At 43.0% G+C, this 22,778-nt stretch overlaps 1 protein-coding gene across 3 annotated transcripts in view; it reads left to right on the top strand.

Annotated features, from left to right (window-relative positions):
• The first annotated feature begins 4,787 nt into the window (after nucleotides 1–4,787).
• bmp2k (BMP2 inducible kinase) overlaps nucleotides 4,788–22,778 on the top strand; it is a 36,739-nt gene continuing 18,748 nt past the window's right edge. For 2 of the 3 annotated variants that reach the window (XM_035641126.2, XM_047329033.1), the window contains exons 1-2: nucleotides 6,730–6,930; nucleotides 20,966–21,084. In XM_035641126.2, the coding sequence (XP_035497019.2) occupies nucleotides 6,783–6,930; nucleotides 20,966–21,084 (267 nt within the window). In that variant the 5' untranslated portion in view covers nucleotides 6,730–6,782. Of the gene's footprint in view, nucleotides 5,041–6,729; nucleotides 6,931–20,965; nucleotides 21,085–22,778 lie in introns of those variants that run through there. The other variant, XM_047329034.1, reaches the window with a different exon arrangement.

A 22,778-nucleotide genomic window follows, 5' to 3' on the forward strand; every position in this document is an offset into this window, starting at 1 on the left:
CTGTTTCTTTGTCTGATTCTGATTCAGTCGCTTGTTTTTATGTAAAAGAGTTTTCAAAAGTTTTGATGCAAAACCAAATGTAAGTATTATTGAAAAGTTTTTGGATCAGATTTAGAAAAATTAACTCACCTAATATGAAGTGATTTAAATAATATCATTTAACTTATGCGCTTTTCTTTTGTTCCTGCAGTTCAACGCGGGTCAAACTAACTTTTCTCCGGATTAGAAAAACAGACCCTTCTTCAAATAGAGAGAATAAAGATTCCACTGCTGAATTCTTAGTTGCTTTGTATTTAGCAGAGTTTCAGCAGCATTATTCATATTTCTTTACATTAAACTTCCAGTAAATTACAAAAGAATATACAGGAATTACTGATTTGTTAAAAAACAACTCTCTAAAATGATAAAAGACATATTTAGCATATTGCATAGATCAGTGATTCTTATTTTAATATAATGTTCCTCTTTGTTTCCTGCTGATTCTGTCCGCATTGTTACTTATATAATTAATAAACAACCCTGTGACTCACTGCTGGTTGTAATGTTCCTCTTCATCCAGAACTACAGTCTGGTAGTTCAGCAAAGTCACCAGCAGGGGGCATCACAGGCCATGTGAAGGTCAAATCTGGACTGAGATCAATATATTTTTATTGTATCTATATATTAGATAGATGTGAGTGTATATAGTGTAATTTTACACAGAGCAGCTCCTTGACAATCATCATCTTCCGTATGTTTCATGTGATCCAGTCGAAAGCTGCAGAACGAGGGTCAGTCGGATATCTTTGTGTTTTCAAGGTCAAATTTAAAAACAGTCCAATCCAGGAAAGTAGGAACGTTGTCTTTGTGTATTCCAGATCAACTGGTAGAGGAAAAAAAATGCCTTCACTTCTGCCAGTCAGCGAAAAGGCACATCACATCACAACCGCCTGCCCCTGCATCTCATGTCCCTGACTCAGCTCCTCCTCCGTCTGCGTCTGCAGCCTGATCTCCTCCACAGAGGAAATATATAACCTTTCATAAATTCCCGGCCGTTTCATTTATGCTGTTTAAAAGCCTCCGGTCACGTCCAGATGAAACCTACAGACTCATTCATGGTCGACCTCCTGCGGCACCTTCCTGTCTCTATGTCTTCTGCTGCTGCAGGGAGCCGACAGTAAAACTCCAGACCAGACGCACTCGCAGACTATTGGAGGCGGACGAGGATGATGACGATGACGATGATGATGATGAAGATGACAGCCTGAAGGGAAAGACGTTTTCCTCGTCCTTCACTCCACCGCCTTTGCCGCCTCCGTCTTTATCTCCACCGAAGGAAAACAGGAAGAGAGGCTCTTCTACTTCCTCATCTTCTGACAGCTTCAGGTCCCCGGCCTCCGAGTGTGTGTGTGTTTGTGTGTGTATGTGTGTGTTGATAGTCAAACTAGAGGTCAAAGAGGTCATCGGCACAGTCTGTGTGACCTTCTTCATATCAGGCCGAAATAAAAAAAGACACAGAATTCTCACGCCAACCAACCAAGAGTTTTCCACAGAACCGATCCTTGAAAACATCAATTCTATTTCATTTAAAGGAAGTATACGTGATTTTCTCAATCACTGATATCTATTTTGAAATAGAGAGGGGGGAATCTGATCCATACAATTAAATAAAAAGTCCTGGTACTTTTACTCCTACTATACTTGAATATTTCCACTCAGTGCTTCCTTGCACCTTTTACTCGACCACAATAATTTTGTCCTTTTTGTAAAAGCTACAGTTACAAGTTTCTTCTTTAACTCGGGTTATTGATACTAAATATAACCAACTAATAAGCGACGACGTATCACAACAGATTATTTTCTTCTCCTCTGCTGCTACTACTACTACTACTACTACTACTACTACTACTACTACTACTGCTGCTACTACTACTACTACTACTACTACTACTACTGCTACTACTACTACTACTACTGCTGCTACTACTACTACTACTACTACTACTACTACTACTGCTGCTACTACTACTACTACTACTTCTACTGCTACTACTACTACTGCTACTACTGCTACTACTACTACTACTAGTACTGCTGCTACTACTACTACTACTACTACTACTACTACTACTACTATTACTGCTGCTACTACTACCACTACTACTACTACTACTACTACTACTATTACTGCTGCTACTACTACTGCTACTACTACTACTACTACTACTACTACTACTGCTGCTACTACTACTACTACTACTACTACTACTACTACTACTACTACTACTACTGCTGCTACTACTACTACTACTACTACTACTGCTACTACTACTACTGCTGCTACTATTACTACTACTACTACTACTACTACTACTACTGCTGCTACTACTACTACTACTACTACTACTACTACTACTACTGCTGCTACTATTACTACTACTACTACTATTACTACTACTAATACTGCTGCTACTACTACTACTACTACTACTACTACTACTAATACTGCTGCTACTACTACTACTACTACTACTACTGCTGCTACTATTACTACTACTACTACTACTACTACTCCGACTACTGCTACTACTACTACTACTACTCCGACTACTGCTACTACTACTACTACTACGACTACTACTGCTGACCCTTGTACAGTCAGTGGGGTCAGCAGTAGTAGACTTCAGTCTGGTGTAATGCGTCGCTGTAGTTCTTCATACAGTATCAGACTGTATCACGCCTGTAATGTGTGACTGTATCTTCTGTGACAGTGTTCGCTCTCGGCGATTCCAGTGAAGAAAAATGAAACTAGCAGTGAAATGTAGGCCAAGCTGTGTGTGTGTGTGTGTGTGTGTGTGTGTGTGTGTGTGCGTGTGTGTGTGTGTGTGTGTGTAAAGTGTAGCAGACCAGAATTCAAGAGCAGAGCTCTTCTCCCTCCTGACACGACTCCAGGAAATGAAAAGGAAGCGTGTCTGCATGTGAAGTTCCCCAATTATAATCTTTCCGTGTGAAAAGTCTCCATTCATAAAGCGACTGTCGTTCAGAAGGACGTACAGTACAGACAGTCTGTGGTCTGAGTCACTGAGACGAGGGAATATCGAGGACGCAGGGATTCCACCAGGCTCCTACACGGTCGATTTACACTTTTACGTTTTCTGGGAATCAAGAACCCAAGAGCTCTTTTTCTTGCATGTTTTTAGATTTTAAAAAAAGGCTCATCCATATTGTATGAAACTGTTTAAACTTTTTATTCTAAATGCTCCAAATTTTTTAACTGGGTCTAATAAAAAAAAAAGAAAAAAGGAATCTGGAATGAAAAATGAACATATTTCACCCCCTTTATGTGGTTTTATACATTAACTTACAGTATCCTGATTATGTTAGTACATTGTGTGACAGTATAACATACTGTATATTCAATATCAGCCTGGTCCAGCTCTTCCTTGGAAGCGCCACAGTGTTTATATCCAAACACAAGCACACATTGGAGTAGAATCTGCCAATTTTTTGCACAATTTCCCCCCAAAATCCAGCTCGACATATTTATTTCCATATCTCTAATGAGGTATAATGATGCGCATCATAAGTTTGTAAAGATGGAGACAAAACACTGTTTTGCTTTAAAGGATTTGTAGAGGCCCAAAGATGTGAACACATAATGAAACAGAAAATGAAACAGAAAATAGAAGAAATCGAAATTATGACAATAATGTCGAACAGGTTTTTATTTTATTTCATTTTTTTATTCTCTTTTTGTTATGATTTTTTTCTAGGTCCACACAATCATTTACACAATCAATACATCATCCTTCTTCTCATTTAACCATCTTTAAATTTTAATCTTGTAGTCCACGACAAAGTATCACAGACTGACTGGACATTAATACACACTGTTATGTACAAAAAGATAAGATCAGGAACTAAAATAAAACAAAATTGTTGGGGTGTAAACCTCCATAACACACAAATCCTCTATGAAGGGGATATGAAAGAAAATAAAGAAGGACACAGGAATCCCCTTAAGACGAATGACAGTCGTATTAGTGTGACATACATCTATTTTTAAATTTTCAATATTATTTTTGCCCCTGTAGTCATCAAAGAATCATCCCCCGGAACGCTTAGTCGAAAACGCGATAACAGAAATCACCAATGTGGAAATAAGAAAAAGAAAAACAGCTCTGAGTTCGGCAGAATATAGATTGTTCAACGCTGAGTTTTTAAAAAGAAAGCAACATCAGGGCCTTAAAATAACGTAGAGACTCCACAGAGGTGGTGCTCTCAACATCCCGCAGGGTGGCGATGCTCGTCATGACCATTCCGTCTGTTTCTAGGTGTTCGAACACCGACAGGTGGCAACACAATCCCTCGCCGACACAAGCATGGCAACAATCAGAATAACGCCCCCCCCCCCCGCAGAAAACAGGATGTATCCGGACATGAGGGGGGCTTTCATTGGGTCACGTGATCCCGCTCCTGCTCCTCCTCGTCTCTTATGTAATCCCCTTACCTCAGCCATGTCGTCGTCCCCAACCCCCCCCCCCCATGACCACTGACCTCCATATGCTAATCGTGAGCAGAGAAGTACATGTTTTCCACCTCCAGCTAACCGATGCAGAGGTGACTTTGAGGGGGATGAGATGGGGACTGTGAAGGAACGAGAGTCTGTAGAATACATGTGTTGGATTATTCTCCTTGCCCACACACACACACACACACACACACACACACACACACACACACGTCTTTGTTCACAAAGCCCGTAGGCAGCTGTCACACGACCACTTCCTCGTTGGCTCCGTCTGGTGAACTATCTCATTGTCTTTTTCTTCTTCCCCCTTTTCTGTTTCAGATGATCATTCAAATTGAAGGAAGTGTCCTGAGAATCGATTCACTCGTGTGACCCAAAGACCCAGCTCTGCTTTTGTTTTCTCAGGCAGAGCAAAGACAACAGATGAAGACAACAGAGCTTCGGTGATGATTTGATTTAACGATGAACAGGATGATGACAACTGTGAACGACGAGGATGAGACACAGATCGGTCCAGACTGTAGCCGGAGGTTTGTCTATATTTCTCCATGCGCTCATTGTTGCACATTCTTTCCAGCCTGTTTTTTATTTCTTCCTCAAGAAAACTGCTGGGCCTGTGTGTCACTGACACCGCCCCGTTAGAGATGAGTATTGTCTGGATGCCTCCTCTGGAAGCCCATTACTGCCAAGAAGTTTTTCAAAAAACACATTGCACTTTCTAAATCAAAATTTTGGCTTCATATGTCATATTTTTTGGCTTGCAATAAAGATATGGGAGAGAAAGGGAGGGGTTACAGCCACACCTCGGCTGAACAATGCTTCCTTGATAATTGTGTGTGAGTTGGAGGATTCACGTGAAACCTCGATGTGTCGAGAAAAGCCAATTAGTGCTGAGATCCTCAGGAAATCTATGACATCAGCGTCCAATGGCGCGAGTAAATAGAAACGATCTTAGTAAAATCACAACAAAAACAAAGAGAGAAACAAGCTTTCTCAAAAATCGCTAACTGCCCTTTCAAGATGTTGCGTTAACTATAAAGAAGGGGGAAAAAAGAAGCTGGTATCAGTGAAATTGTCAAAATTGTTGCCAGTTAATTTTAGATTTGTCATTTAACGAATCATAAATAGCTTACAATTTTTTTTGAGTGACAAAATAATTAGTCAAAAATGATATCGAGATATCAAGTTGAAATTTTAACTTGATTGCATGTTTTTCAATCTTAATTTAGAATCCCGTAATTTATTTCGCAATTCCAATTCTTACATTCTCATAATTTTGATTTCATATCTCACAAATGATGATAAGAGTTGTTTTTTTTCCCGCCCCCCCTTTGGCATTAGTGGGCTTCCATAGATTGGTCCACTCGCAACCAATCACAACAATGGCGGGGGGCGGGGCCTCATCAGGTTAGGTTGTCCCCCTCATTGGGTAAATAACAAAACCACCCACACGTTACCAGCGAGTCACGAGAAGTTTCACCGTCAACGACATGTCACGGGGGGGGAACCCGACGAAAGTGACCCGAGCGGGGCATCGCTCATAGGCGACGGGAAGCGTGTCCGGTCCGGTCCGGACAGTCAGCGCACACCTGCACTCGGCGCGGCTCGTCTCGCCTCGCAGCCGGGGAGGGGGGGAACCGCTGCCGCTGTTAGCCGCTAACCACCACCACCACCACCGCCGCAGCTAGCTAGCCAGCCAGTTAGCGAGCTAGCTAACTTAGCCTCTCGTGAAGCTAACAACGCCGAGGCTACTTGTGGAGCGTTAGCGGGGAGGGACGCCTCGCCGACCGGGGGAGGTGTTATCAAAACCCCGCTCCCTGCGCTGTTGCTGCGCGCCGCCGCCGCGCCTCCACCGTCGGCGGAGCGTGCTGACCCGCACAGCCCGCTAGCACACGGCTGCAGCCCGCTAGCAGCGATGTGTCACACCAGCTAACGAAGCTATCGCACACTTTTTGTTTAGTTTTGTGTTCGTGTTCGCCCACTCGTGAGTGGACGCTGTCGGCGGGGAGACGCCTGTGAGTCGACCGCATGTCGTGTCACCCCCCCACCACAGCCCGCGGTGCCTCCAGACGAACCCGACGCGGAGCGTGCCGCAGGAGGAAACACTTCCGATGAGCGGATAGGAACCGACACCTCCGACTTTTGAAAAACTGCACTGGTTTGGCGTTTTTTCTTCTTCTTCTTATTTAAACCCGCCGAACCGAGGCGGGGGGGCCGGGGGGGGGGGGGGGGGGGGGGGGGATTGTATCCGACCCGACAGAAGAAGTGAAGGATGAAGAAGTTTTCCCGGATGCCGAAGTCCGAGAGCGGCGGGCTCGGGGCGGCGTCGGGCTCCGGCAGCTGCGGGGTCAGCGGCTACTTCGGGAAGGTGTTCGCCGTCGGCCGCTACCAGGTCACCGTGGAGGAGCTCATAGCAGAAGGTAAGTGAGGAGACATTGTTGACTTATGTCACATAAAACCTCCTGATGTTGCCCCGGGACACACCCCGTCGTCACCCCCCCCCCCCCCCCCCCCCCCCCCCCGTCTGGTGAGACCAACACCCCCCCCCCCCCCCCCCCCTCTTTTACAGGGTTGGTAATTGGTTTGTTTTTCCCCCTCAACATCTGCCCAATTCCCAAGAGACTGTGGAAGTAGGTCGCCTCCCCTCTTCCAGCCCCCCCCCCCCCCCCCCCCCCATACAGCTGTAGTCCACTTCCTGTCTCAGCTGCTCCATGGTGCTGGTGGTGATGAGCCTCCTCCTGTACCAACATACAGCGTGTAAAGATCCAGCCACCATTGTGTCCTACACGTTCATGCAAGTTCTCCTTTAGTATCAAAAAGTTTCGCTCCCCTTTTCCAGTCAAAGACAACATTTCCTCCACATGGACTTGTTGGGAGATACTGTAAATGGACTGTATTTTATATAGCGCCTTTCTAGCCATAGACGGCTCAAATTGCCTTACAGGAAAGTCACATTCGTGCACCGTCGGAAGAGCCGTCAGAGGCAATTTAGGGTTGAGTGTCTTGCCCAAGGACACGAGGGCACGTGGCGGAAGCTGGGATCGAACGAACGACTCTACGTCCTGAGCCACTTAGTAGTTTTATGTTGTTGTCATGTACCCAAACTAACCATAAAATCAAAGACAAGTTAGAGCAGTGCATGCTGGGTGACGACGACTGTGCTCACACTTGTGAGGGATGTCGGCGGGGCCAAAAGAAAAGAAAAGAAGCCCTGTGTTGAAATGAGTCTTCCAGTTCCTAACCAAACAGCTGCTCTCTTCGCAAAATGACTAATCACTGTACGTTACTTGGAAAAATGATATTGTTTGGTCCTATTTTCTTGCTTGTCCTGACAGAAGTAGGTGTTACTGATGAGACTCTACTGGAAAAGTACTTCTGACTTACCGCCTTCTCTGTGCGTGTGGATTCAGTAACGTTCAAGTTAAAGGGGCAGTATGCAATTTTAATCCAGAAGAGTAAACAAGCTTTCTCCCAAAATCGCTTACTGCCCCTTCAAGTTAAAGAGACACTGATAAATGTATTTAGCCTGCGTACTGACATCATTACCATAATCAATAATCAAGAGCGGCAACTAAACGTTCAAGTACGTCTCGGTGTAAACACCGCGTTAAACCTGATCTCTCACAACACAACAGTAGTCATGCGTCTGTGTCATCATCGTATAATCATGTGAAGGAGCTGGTTCTGCCACCAGTGAGCACAAGGTTACATCGTGACCGTTACTCATCGCTCTGTCTGCAGGTTGAGAGCCGACTGTCTGGGCCTGTCGGGGCCTGTGTGTTTGTTTTATTTGACATACGATATATCTTCTTCTTACTTTGCTGTGGAGGTGTAAAATCCTCCTGAGGGAACAACCGTTAGGAAATTTATTCACAGTGAACTTTCATGATAATTAGTAACGAGAGCTTGTCGTAGTTACAGTGTCAAAAGAGAAGTAAGGGGCAGAGTTCAAACTATATTTTTTTTTTATAGTGCAACAAGCTAATTCAGAATGAGTTTCAGATTAACCACAGCATTTGTACTTTAATGGAAGTTATAATTCTGCAGTTGCCTAACGTTGAACCATGCAGGAGTTTCCTAAAGAAACAAGCAATGCAGACTTGTACAAGATGAATCAACTGCAACTGTATTTTCTTATTTCATTCTTACGTTGCTGTGTTTTGGATGTTTTCGGGACCCGCAACCTTTGGGCAGTGGGTGTGGTGTGAGCAAGAAGAACGCCATAAAAACGTACGGTCCCATTGAAGTCTCAGGAAAAGACGATAGGAAGGACGATCCCATCTACTATTCCTTGACCTCAATGGAAACCCTCATGAGTTCAAGGAAAGGTGTAAAGGAGGATTCATAGGACAATACTGCGTCATTGTATGGTTATATACTGTGTATATATCGGCCGGAAGTCTTTTACTCCCTATTGAATGGATCTCTGGGGGCCGATATCCATTCAGTCAGGCTCTAGTTTATCGTTGTGCACAACCTGGACCGGGCCGACAAACCTGCTGCTGGACACTGGGTCACTTGTGTGACCGACCAGTCTCGATAGCGAACGCACCATGTGATGTTTGCGTGACGCTCACGTCGCGCACACTTTATTCGGCCGTTACACAGCAGCTCTGTTTCGTTTAACGAAGAGCATGACATTCTCTTAAAGGCCAAACACACACGAACTATAGTTGGCAGCAGAAAGGAAACCAACGAAAAGCATCCCCATCTCTTCCCTATTCGTTTCAAGATAGGCTGCAATTTTCTCTAGCTGTTTTTTCCCCAGGGGTTTTTATTTTTTACGTCGAGTAGGAACACGGGTCATTTCCGTCCACTTCCCCCTTTCAGCCTCTGTGGTTTCTCTTCTCGTCTGATGGCGTCTCCGAGAGGAACACAGAAGTGACATGAGGAACAGGATGCATCTGTGAGCGTCTGTCACCCTTCGTCCACACGCTCTTTACTTCACCAGGTTCCTCATCAGGAATTCGGTAAACGATTTGGAAAAGTTTCGGTGAAAAAAGCTTTTACGAAGTTTGCGGACGTTTGACTAGATACACACTGGAACAGTTAATTCTCGAGCCATTGTCTTTACGCCATGTTTTGTTTAATTGATTTATTTTATTTTATTTCACAGTGAACAAACGGCGTCGAATTTTGAAGGGACCTCGTTGTCAGAGGCTCCCTGATACTTACGTACATGTTCGTTATAACTAGGGATGGAGAGAACTGATTTTTACGGAACAATGTCTTTAATCGGCCATCGATCAAATCGTTCTTGCAGCAGTACTTGTTTTAATTTGAAGGGACCTCGTTGTCACTTGTTGAACCTTTTGTACATGTTCGTTCACTGACCCATACATTAAGTTTTATCTCATCAAAGACATTTCTTTTAGGAAGCTTTTTTTAAAACAGTCCCCGTTTCAGCGGGAACACAAACGGTTCACCGACCTTATCGCTCTGCACCTGCAGTCGTAATTTCATTTCATCAAGCTTATTTTTTCCGAGCAGCCCAGTGAGCATTTAACAGATAAAACCGTCTCTGGAACACATGCGTCCTGTTACATAATAGCCCCTTTATGTCACTGTTATTAATTCACCAGACCACGACTGTTGCACGACCGTTGTACCTCCATCACACTGTACTGCAGACTCGAGGCAAAACGCTTCTCGGTAAACTGACGCCGCTTCTTTCTAACTGTAAAAAAAACCTTGGCACAGTGGTTTGCAGTTTTACGAGTTTATAATTCGTCACTGCCTCGTCTAATTAGGGTCGCCTCCATCTTCTAAGCTTTGGAGACTTTGTACGTTGAACGTCTTTTAACCTTCTTTACGCTGTGAAGCTTCTAAAACGAAACCCGCTTCCCTGCTGACTCGTCCTTTTTGAATCTTCAGTAGAGCTGCATTCAATTACTAAATTAATCGCCAACTATTTTGATAAACTATTAATCGGTTCAAGTAGTTTTTAATGGAAAAAAGGGTCAAATTCCCTGATTCCAGCTTCTTAAATTTGATTCTTTTCCGATTTCTTTGCTCCTCTGTGACAGTAAACTAAATAAATTTGGTGTCTGGAAAAAACAAAACATTATCTTGGGGATTTGGAAAACATAATCTTAATTTTTCACAATTTCATGACATTTTATTTACCAAACAACTCATCGATTAATCGAGAATATAATCGACAGATTAATCAAATATGAAAATAATCGTTAGTTGCAGCCCAACTCTTCAGTGACACACGTCTGTTGTCTCAGAACACGCTGACTTCACATAAACATACCATATTTCTTGCCATCAGCGATTTTCTCCCGACATCTTTACGCTGTAGCGGCTGCAGAGACCAGAGACAGTGTGAGATGTTCAGGGACTCCCCGATCACGACGAGCGGGCGCAACGCAAACACTTTGTCTCCATGCAAACAGTAACTGTGTCCACAGAGAACACGCGGCCTTTGTCACCTCGGCCCTTTGTCACTCGTGCGGCGCCATGCCTTCGCCAAACGCTCTGCACACTATACCAGATATTTACTTAACTTACTTTTTATCAGACAAATGAAGTCACAGTTGATCTTTCTTACTCCTCACGTGATTCGCTGTGAGCATTTGCGAAGTGCGTTCGATAAGGTCTTTGTCGTGAATTTAAGATAATGGATGAAAAGCTGCAGCCAAATGTTAAGTAAATATGCTTTTGATTATCTGCTGCTGCCCCTTTTTTGGCTCTGACACACTTTAGATAAACATGAAAAGCATGTCGGCTTATGACTGAGCGATGTCGTCGGAATCTGTATCTTAATTTTTAATAAAAAATATTTTTCCGAGATAGTGATTGAACGGTTATTTCTTAAGTGTGTGTTTGCACAGTGATGTCGGAGGGTTAACAGCTCTGTGCTAAAACAACACCAGATAAGATTGTACAACTCTGGGAAAACCGCAGTTGTCCCCTCTTGCACATATGTGATTGGCCAACTGCACAACAACTTTGACACACTTTATTAGAAATAACAATGTGCAGGGATTTAATTCGATGTCCAGTGCATCAAATTCAATAAACATATTGATAACTGCATATCTCTATGTAAAGTAGAGCTAGGCCGATATGGATTTTAGGGATTAAAACAAAATCCCAGTGTCAATATATTGGCCGATAAATATATTTTAAAAAATGGCAATGATTCCTCAGATGTTATTATCACACCCTTAATTCAAAGAAATGTATTCAGGCTTAGTTTTACAGTTGAACCATAAAAATGAATTATAGATAACTGAATAAAAGTACATTACATTACATTATACAACCATATAGAACTTGAATTAATAAAACAATGACGGTCTAAATATTGAAATCAATGAACGTAAAAGATTGAAATTCAAATTTGATAATAACTCAGACCTGATTAGGATAAACACAGTTTGATTTTCTTGAAGTTCCATACACAGAACACATTGAAATCTCAGGTCTGACGACCTTACGACGGTCTTGCTGGGCAGATCCGTGTCTTCCTGTTGATAATGATCTTTTTATTTTTTTACTCGACCTGTTTGATCCTCCCTCTGGTGAGAATCCGTCCCATATGCATGATTAACATACTGTACTGGTGATGAATGGGCACATTGTGCCCCCTTTTGTTGTCTTATTCCAGGCCCAGAAAGAATGCTGGTACGATGCAGCACTCGGTCCCGCGACGGGCATCGCTGCCTTTGTGCTTGCTCATTGAGGCCCTCTGTATCTGCCTCGCTGCGTCCCCCCCCCCTTTCTTTTTTTGTGAAACTGCAAATGAATGATTTTCTCCCAATTCATCAACGCCTGATTGGACGGGCGGCATCGAGCCAAAACGTGGGAGTGAACTGGGGTCAAACGGAGAATCCACAAACAGAAAGGCATTGACACGACATCTCAATGTCGGATACCATTCTGCTCTTGTCAAATTTTTTAATGAAAGAAAGGATTGGGTGATGTGAAAGCAGCTTTTTTTCTATACGCTCAACGTTTCTTCAGTGTGTACTTGTACTTCAGAACTGTCCGCATGGTTGGTAAACGCTCTAGTGTCTAGTGAATCTTTTGATGCTATTTTCCCGTTATTCACGAACTCTACAAAATCTACTTGCGTCGTAGCATTGACTTTGTATGTGTGATCTCATTGTACGAAAAAAAATCCGTTAGTCATCACACAGCAAATCTGTCAAAAGGAATTGATATTTGTGTTCAATGCCAAATTATGAATAACAATATTTTCCTCAGGCCTTGTGACAATTAAAAAACATGTTTCCTGCTTTAAGACAAGGTCAGTTTTCCCAGAAACATAAATACAGGTTTTGACACTGATCACAGGCTTTACTGTACATGAGAACATGACTTCACTTGGATTGGATGAGGAGTCAGAAGTGATGAGTTATTGGCTCAATCTTCACGACTGAGCCATGGGAACTGGAAACTTGTCGGTGCTAACGTGTCACTCTGGTCTGCATTAGAGTGAATATATGGATTTAAAAAAACAAAAACAAACACCTGTAGTCATCCACAAGGGGGATGAGTCAGGAGCAACTGGACTTAACAAAAAACAAGGCCAAATATCCCCTTTTTTTCCTTTGCATGTCAGGATGGTGCTGGCCTCCACTTCTCTTTTTCACAACTTGCCTCTTGTTGTTGTTGTAACATCCTTTCCTCCGGCAGCAGCAGCTCCTCCGTGTCATTCCCTAGTTTCGCCCTAAAGCCTCCAAAGCTCAGCCACTTGTGTCTGTCGGCTCAGTTGTAAACACTGTTGAGGTAAGATGTATGAGAGCGAACTGCCAGAAGCGTCCAGTTGCCGCACCTCCTCATTTTAACCTTTTATAGACTTGCCTCTCAGAAAGACTCACATCTGTCTTTTTAAAGCTCTTTGCATCTTTCACCTGAGTCAGGGAGGGAATGAGATTGATCGCAGAGAAGGTCAGAGTGGAAGGATGAGAACGGAACATGGGAGTTGAAAAAACCACAAAGTGTCTGCAGTCGTGTTTGCACTTGTCACTCACCAGACTGGAGTGACTGTGCGGTGTGCAAAAGAATCTAGCTTTGTGTTAGACTTAAATACAAAGTAACGGGGCATTTCTCAAAGTTCATAAACAATATTTCCTGCACTACGACTGTCAGTAGATGTGACTCACGAGACTTGGCGATCAAAGGTTTGATGTATTGGACTGATACCGACAGCTGGTGAGACTTGTCTGTCGAACCTTTTCCTCCAGTGCTTTAATATAGTTTTGACAACTTACCAGCCTGGTAACTGACCTCGACTCTCGACCTTTCATCTTGCTCCAAATTCCACTTCCACAGGAAAATGTATCTTTGACCATGTCCATGAAATTTGCTTTATCCTTTGATTCTCAAGACTCGAAGTATTCGATGTTCTGACGTTTTATCATTCCACTAGTAAATGGATTAAGACCAAGTCTTAATGAGTCAGACTGTAATTTTTATCTTTGTTCATAAAGGTGCTGTAGAATTCAAAGTTAGAATTTGCCCATTTTCAAAGGAGAGCGGCAGCTTTTCTACTCTGAAAGGTCCTGAAGAACAGAAAAAATGACAAGGTGGTGTGATTTTGTGTGGATGAAAAGCTCACCGAGCGCGGAATCTCTCGACCGCTCGCTAAAAGCAAATTGCGCGTCTAGTTAAAGTCTTCACCACCTTTGCCACCGATGGTTTTGCTTCAGTTGCATTCTTGTGGTCGATTCGGGTGAAACAGATCAAGCAGTGTTCTGAACGACAAGTCACTGGCCCAAAGTAGGTCACTGGAGCTGGATGTTTGCAAAACTGTCAGTGCCCGAGGAACCTGATAGAGCTCATGGTGGACGGGCTTTAGATGGATAGAAGACGCCCCAACCTTCGTATCCAATCCCAGTATGAAATCGACAGCTAGATTTTTACGTTTTGAAACGTATGCGTTGCGATCGCCTCGACTCCTGCGAGTTCGATGTAACTTCAGTTTCTCACTTCCCACTCACACGTTTTGTCCGCAACGTTAATCAGCCGAAGAACAAAAGTCCTTCCCCAGCATTAGTCCGTGTAATACCAAATCTCTAAGGATTTGCTAAAGCGCTTGGGGATCAGAAAGTCATCGTCGGTAATTAACAGGAGCAGCTGGCACAGCACTGGCAAACTGGCACGCACCTCGACGCCTTGTGAATGGAAAATCCATTTCCTGCGTAAAAAAAATCTGGCACCTGTTGGTCCACGAGAAGAATGGATTTCCCCCGCGACAGCATGTTAGAACCGTATGGAAGAACCTTGGTGTCAGCTTCTGTTTTTATTCTTCTGTTTTATCCTGATGATCGTTTCTTCCTTTAATTAAGTATGGGCATGTTTTTGCCTCCAGCAGCTTGTGGTTTGTCTCTTGTTGTGACTATATCCAGTCATCTGTGCATGAACAGTACTTCCAGAAATATTGTTTACCATTAGCATCAATACATATCAAGTTTACATCCTGGGTGACTGATAATTACATCACCAGCAGCTTAAATCCTTAGGTCAACGTTAGGTTGAATTCAAGTGATCAACAGTAATTATTCATTAGAGTTTGGTAATGAAGAGGAAAATATTTAAAAGAATCCTCTTATTTAATGTGACGTCTTGAATATATATAGCTGCTTCCCTGTCGTTGAAGAACTCACTTCATCTTTAAAATACTTGATGTCTTATTGAGGAATACTACTACTATTGTATTAAAATATTTCATAAGAACAAATTTAGTTCTTTTTTGCGGAAGATTTCTGAGAGTTTACTCAAAGCTTTTTAAAGCTGCTTTGCAAATGTTGCTTTTGGAACTTTTCCTTCCAGCCTCTAGTAAAATAACCAGCAGGTTATATTTTCCAGGTCTTGTGAATGTGCCTGACCTGGAATATCTCCCGCTGCGTTCGTCACGCATGAACTGCAAACTCCTGAAAATGGCAGATCTCAATTTTCTGGACATTTTCCAGAGTACATGTCTAAAAAAACGGCTTACGTTTAATTGTGAAGAAATGACCGCCACTTGAGGGGATGAAATCCAAGAAAATATATGCTGGCGAAAGACGGCAACGGAAAACAGTTAATAGCTTTTTTAACGAATTTCAAATTTTAATCATCTTAAGTGGGGAAAAAAACTTCAAAATACGCCCAAATGCAACTTAAGTTAAAGCTAGTTAATTTTTTGGGGGGGTTCATGGGTGGGGGGGCTCCTGGAGGAAATACCTCAGCCTGCTTCAAATGGTATTTTCCCCTCTTTAAAAAAGAAAAGAAAAAAAAAAAGCACAGCTGAAGGAGACACTTTCCGCTGAACTACATTCTTAAGTTTGTGGCTTTTTAACGAGCCAATACATCGTGCCTGCTAAAGTGTAAAGCAGTGGGTTAAACAGACGGAGACGGATGAACAGAAGAAAAAAAGACTGTCGGTTTGTTATCACAGATGACATCATGGTTCAGAGGAAGAACATCTGTGCCTTCTGCTGAGCACAAACTAGAAACTGCATCGTCTCTCTTTGCTGCACGTGACTTAATCCTCTAATCCCTTCCTCGCTGAAACACTCCACCGCTTCTGAGGGGTTTTTCTTTTCTTTTCTTGCCTCTATCACAAGGCACGACGAGTATCTGTTGCGATCCTCTTTCCAGCCTCTTCCACATGCCGTCGTGTGGGCTGCCTGTGACTGTTCTGCAGTGATGTCAGGGTCCTCAAGCGCTGGACGCAGAGCTGGGGGAAACATTCTCCGGTAATTACAGCCCTCACTCACTCAGTCAGTACCAGGCGTTTATGTCAGTCAGTAACCCCACCTCCTTCCTTCCTTTTATTCGTGGCCTGATGGATTCGGGGTTTTCCTCCCAACTGTAACTGACAACTGACCGTGTCCTCACGGTGAAGTGCTTCTTCTTCTGCCAGCGAATAGACGAGCAGGAGAGTGAAAGAGAGAGTGAGTGAGAGAGAGGGCAAAGAGCACTGCACACAGCACGACAGTGAATCAACGAGCCACAGCCTCTTGGCTCTTAAGTTTGGGGTTAATAGCATTTTATCAAATAGTAGCTCAGTATAAATTCTCTTAATCCCTTATCTCCAATATATATACATTTAATACAAAAAAACATACATTTGTTAAAATGTGATGAATAAAACTTTTCACATTAAGTGTTGCTAATAAGAAGGTGGATAAAATAAAATGTGAAATGAGATTTCGTGAGACACCGAGCTTAATGAATCCAGGTATTTTAGTGGAATCGCTTCTAAAACGCAACTCCTATTTCAGCCATTTTTTCAGATCCTGTCTGTACTTATATAAATTTTTCTTTTGTGCGTGATCTCATCGGCCAGTGGGATAAAATTCCCCGTTTTGTTTAGTTTTCCGTCGACTGTTTATGAATTTGTCATAACTTGTTGATCTCGAGCCTCGTTGTGTTATTTGTGTTACAACCTCATCATCGGAGAAACAGTTCTGTGGTTACATGAGCATCAGCCTTCAGTCATCGTTCCTGCTGAGCCCAGTCTGCTTTACTAAGCAAATGCTTTTTCTTGCGTGTTAATATTTGAATCTGTGTCTGTCAGAAGCAGACAGCTTTGTTATTGCCATCGGTTGAAGCCGGTCTCTCCTGCACGGGGACGTTTTGTGTTGTCGGTCCCTCATTTGTCCAGGAAGTTGGTATGCGGAGCACAAAGCCCCCTCGAGAAAAACAAATCATCCCATCCAGAGCCACTCAGGGGAATAATACACTCGACAGTGCAGCACTTCCATGGCTGGCATAGTCGTGGGAGGTGGCAACAAAAGGCCCCAGGGTGGTGACTTAGTGAGAACCAGATCCAGGAGGGAGCATATGGTCGCCCAGTCAGTCCCAAAGACGTGAAGACATGACGCGTTTGTTTGGGACGACCTGAGCTCTTAACTTTCCAAAGGTCACCTCCTCCCCTCCGGAGACGCCACACCGACTGCAAGGTCCAGTGTCAGGGAATCTCAGGGCGGATCGTCAACCATTCAGTTTGAGGACGTGCACGTCACATGACTTTTGCCCACAAATATTTTGGCCCGACCACATCAGCGGAACCAGCTCTACAAACACGAGTGAGCGAGACTCGTATGTTTCCCATAAACCATTGCTCTCTCTCGAACAGTTGCTATTACATCATCGGGGAGTACGACTCATTCCCGTTGGCGGACTCGCCAGAGTACAGACACAGTCAGGCGTTTGCCTAGTTCTGCTGAGAACAAGCGCATCTTAAGCGGAAACTTCTGTCGGCTATGACCAAGACGTCAACTTCATGTCCTCATGAAAAAAAAGTCTTGGTTCAGCCATGAAACCTCTGTAGCTGCCACACAATCTCTGCTTGTACTTGTTACATGATGGATCATCTAGTTCCAAAAACTCATGTTGTCCCTTCTGAGCTGTCCCAGATCTTCACAACTTAAAATTCTGCAGAGCCACAGCTTTTTGTTGAGCTGAAGTTCAGCTGCTCTTCACAGTGTCCTGGCCCTCCGCCTTCGAGCAAATGGATTCTGCCTCGTGAAGTCTGGTCATCCGGTCTGAGCATCCCCCCCACATGTTCGTGCCTACACTGTTGATCTCTACTACGCATTACATCCTACATCTTTGTGTCAAAGAGATGACTCGTTTTTGTCTTATCGTAAATCGGCATCACGTGTTATCAGGTTACATCTCTGCAGAGAAAAAACCCTCACCCTCTTTCACAAGACCGTGTCAAATGATTCACTTTTTTTGCCTGAAGTTCACTTCCCACCCCCACCCCCCACCCTGCAAGTCTCTGCACCCAACTGCCTTGTTACGGGGGAAATCAATTCAAACCCGTCACGGCGGTTTTCGAGTGACCATCGAGCTGCTGACCTTAGCGCACGGCGCCGACCAAGGCGAATCAATGATCGATGTCCAGCAGGTGTAAACGGCTCTGGCTCTTGTTCTTGGCAGAATTTCTATCTCGTGTTTTTTTTTTTTTTTTTTTTACCTTGTTGAAATGGCAGCAGGTCTGAGAATAGAACTGCTCCTTTCATTCATACAAACATTGTCTTTTTCATTCTGTTTGATTATTCGGAACATCAGAGATACTTCACGTCGACTCATTTCTGATTCGGTGTTTGTTTCCTTTTTGAAACGAGTTTTTGAAACGTTTGTGTATTTGACCCATTTCAGCAGCGTCGGCGTAATGTTTCATGAGATGCTTGTTTTTATTTTAATCCCATCAGCGGTGGTTTTATTACAACTCCGCCAAGGAAGGTTATGTTTTCACCGTTGTTTGATCGTTTGGTTTTGTTGGTTTATTTCTCAGTAGGATTCAAGTGTCAACCCACCCTGACGTCACCAGTTGGTTTGTGAGCCTTGAGTTTCGCATTTTGACCAGCGCCATCTTGTTTGTTTTTTGGCGCAAAATTGGTTGTGTGGTCTGACTGAGAGCTCGTCCACTGCGCGCCCACCTACACCTGCAACCATGCATTGATTGGACGGCACCAGCTGTCAATCACACAGTATCCACGCTACGGTGCTTTATTCTCTTATTTGACTCTAAATTAGACCACAGTCTATAAAATGAACATGATGCTGTATTAAAGAAGTCTTGAAAATAGAATTTGAACCATAAACTCCTCAGGAAAAATGAATTCTTGATGAAAATAATCAGGCATATTAACTGGGAAATATGCCATTTTTTGGGGATTGATTTGATTTAATGGGATGGTCGGTCCTTCGCGGAGGTTTGAGCTCTAGCAAGCTTTGTCCTAACCAAGCCAACATCAACCTTACGACTGTCAATCAAAGATCCCATCGATTTTTTTTTATGCTGATGTTTTTGAAATGAGGCAACTAACTCCTAATTTAAAATGTCACTTTGGTGGTTCATCTCCTTCACACTATCTTCTCTCTTTATTATTATTATTATAATTAGTATTATTATTTTCAGCTCCTGTAGCTCGGTCAACCCTGGTCGTCATTTGCTGCCTGTTCCCCTCCCTGTGGTCACCCTCTCTAATCTGATCATGTGTGCTACAGTAACTCTGACTGTTGTCACAACACGCACGCAAACACACTGTGCTCCACTTCACTGTGTGTGTGTGTGTGTGTGTGTGTGTGTGTGTGTGTGTGTGTGTGTGTGTGTGTGTGTGTGTGTGTGTGTGTGTGTGTGTGTGTGTGTGTGTGTGTGTGTGTGTGTGTGTGTGTGTGTGTGTGTGTGTGTGTGTGTGTGTGTGTGTGTTTGCTTTGAGTTTCAGCTCCTCTACCTTCTGTTTACAGTCGCACAAGTTCAACCTGCGTGAATTATCTGCACTGCCACAACAACAACACAACTTTCTGAGATTTAGTTTAAATGTTCAAACGTCCCCCTTTTAACCATCCTCCTCCTCCTCCTGCTGCTGCTGCTGCTCGTCCCCAAATCCAAAATCCATGCTGTTTTTTCAGAAGGTAACTCGTTGGGGAACAAGCTCGCCATTGTAGATCTTTTCCTTTCTCTTCACTGGACTTTGATTCCCCGGTGAACCTCCTCTAATGAGAAGCAGGGCGGGTCCGTCACAGCACTCGTGTCCTTTCAGCACAGTTTATAAATCCTACCAAACTGCAAAAAACTCTCTTACTCACCCAGCGTCATTTCAGCTTCCAATCTCATTCTCGTAAAATCCTTTGTTTGTCTTCTTAAGCAAACGGCTTCATTTAGTCCAGGATCAGACCCAGCTGACGTCGGGCCAGTGTGAACTGAAATGAACTTAGGAGACTTGATCATGAAATGAGACCTTAGTTAGCTGCAGCTTTTAGAAACCCTTTATAGATCTTTTCTCACACTTCGTTTAATTGACCTTTATCTTCAAAAAAATTATCTGTCTTAAGAGATCTGCAATGGGTTAATTGATTATTAATCGACTACAAAATTAATCGCCAACTATTTTGATAATCGATTAATCGGTTCAAGTAGTTATTATGAAGAAAATAATTCACATTTCTCTGATTTCAGCTTCTTGAATGTGAATATTTTCTGTTTTCTTTGCTCCTCTGTGACGGTGAACTAAATATCTTTGGTGTTTGGACAAAACAAAACAGCATCTTGAGGTTTTGGGAAACACGATTGGCATTTTTCACCATTTTATGGAGCAGACTTTTTTTTTGCTCATTTGCTGATAAGATAATTAGAAATTGTGCTACTTTGGCTCTGATGCAGCTGCAGTCACTACTGTAACATATGCTTTAAGGCATTTTAACAACATTTTGTGTGAAGAGTTTGTATTATTCTAAATTTTGAAGCCCTTTGACAGTTTTTCTTTATTGCAGACAAATATCAGTTATCGGCCTCTTATATTAGTAGTAATCGGTATCTGCCTTGAAAAAGTCATATTGGTCAAACCCCTAGTTGCGGGTCACTGTCATGAAATAACAGGAGCAAAGGTTTATTTTTCAAAAATGTGATGGATGTTTAATGTCTCCGTCTGAATCCTCCAAACCAAACGTGCTGACGTAGCGTTAACTTCTTCATCTTTGTGTTTTGTGTTTTTTCAGGAGGCTTCTCCGTGGTGTTCCTGGCTCGTACGCACAGCGGCGTGCGCTGCGCTCTGAAGCGGATGTACGTCAACAACGTCCCGGATCTGAACGTCTACAAGAGAGAGATCACCATCATGGTGAGAGAAGATATCTGTCGACTTCCTGCTCATCAATATTCTACTGTAACTCCTGAACGGGCGGACGGATCTTCATGAAACTCGATAGAAGAGTTAATATGGATATTGTCCGCACGCCGAAAACATTTTAGTTTGCATAGGTCAAGGTCCCCAGGGCCAAAGAACATTCTTATGGAACGGCCTTTCGGTAGAGTCGCATCTGATTTGACCCATGACGTCATTGTCTTTCAGAAAAATTAGGTCAAAGTTCACGAATATTCATCAAATTGCGCCTTTCTATCAAAAACACTTTTACAGGTGACCTGAAGTTTCATGAAAATATTTTGGATTAACCACAACTCTGGAAATTTAATGACAGAATTTTCTTAGAGTTTTTTTTCATTCAGTAGCCCATGTGTTCATAGAACTTGATAACGATGTCATGAAAAATTATGCAATTTTTGCGAAATGCCATAAGTAAATGGGGGGGGTGAAGTCGTCTTGTTGTGAGAGCTCTCATTTGAATATTATCGATCATCATTCGTTTTGATTGCTACTCTGATTAATCAAAGAAAAGGAAATGAAGACGTATTCGATTTATAATATTCCACCGTTCAGTCGCAGCTTCCATCTAATTCTTGGGTTTTAGCTTCATTTCCTTGTCTGGAAAACAGATTCCTCTCACTTCCTGTGCTCAGAGGGTTTTATCTGAACTTGAAGAAGAAGTTGAGCTCATTATCAGAAAAAATTCACAAGGGCTTTTTTTTTCATTTAGACAATAAACGAGCACTTCACCAAGACACACGCTCTCGTAAAGGAAGGTGCTTTTTGTCTCCGTTCCATCTTACTAACCCGTCCGGTTTTCCGGCATTCCTAAATCTTTTTTCTTCTTTCTCCCCTTGTGCGCTGGGTGACATAGTATTTAATTCTTAATGCACTAAGATGCATGTGGGATGCATCTTAGTGCAGCCACTCAGGTGATTACAGCAGGTATCTCAAGGTGCTTCATGTTATTCAGAGTTAAACAGGCTCATTTATTCTGGAAAACCCGGCGGAATTCGGACGACGGCAGATGTCTCGTCTTGAACCTTTGACCCCGGTGGTTCAGCGAGGAACTTGGCCTGACACACACATTAGACACTGATGCTTTGATCCGGTGAATGAATCAAGTTAAGAAAGATTAGCGGAGTTAGGGAGATCAGCGCGGTGTAAAGAACACAAACTGATACGAAAGGCTGGCCGTGATTCAGCCGGACGTGGAACCTTCTGGAACGTGTTCTCTGAAGCTTTATTTCTTCCTCTTCCTCTTCTTCTTCTCGGGTCTTTTAGATGATTTGTTTTCCGTAGATTCACACTGATCGTACAGCGTCAAACCAGGAGGAGTGAACAAATGTCACAGGGACTCACACAAAGCATAATTTACGATTCCTAATTATTCTGGCGGACTTAAAAGTTTGTTGACTGATCTGTAACTCTGTAAACGATCCATGTGTTTTCCTTCTAATCCCCTGAGTAGCAACAGCTACATTATATTGTATATAGTAATATTTCCGTTTTTATCTCATTACACCCTAGATTCTGTTTTCCGATCTTATTTCATTTCTGACTACACTTCCGTGCTGCTGTGTCAAATTTAAGTTTCCCCTACGGAGATCCCTGAAATTACATCTTATCTTATCTTTTATATTTTAGTTGCCCGGGGTTTGTGCTGTAAC

This window comes from Scophthalmus maximus, chromosome 19, assembly GCF_022379125.1.
Source record: "Scophthalmus maximus strain ysfricsl-2021 chromosome 19, ASM2237912v1, whole genome shotgun sequence".
In the NCBI taxonomy this organism is placed as follows: Eukaryota; Metazoa; Chordata; class Actinopteri; order Pleuronectiformes; family Scophthalmidae; genus Scophthalmus; species Scophthalmus maximus.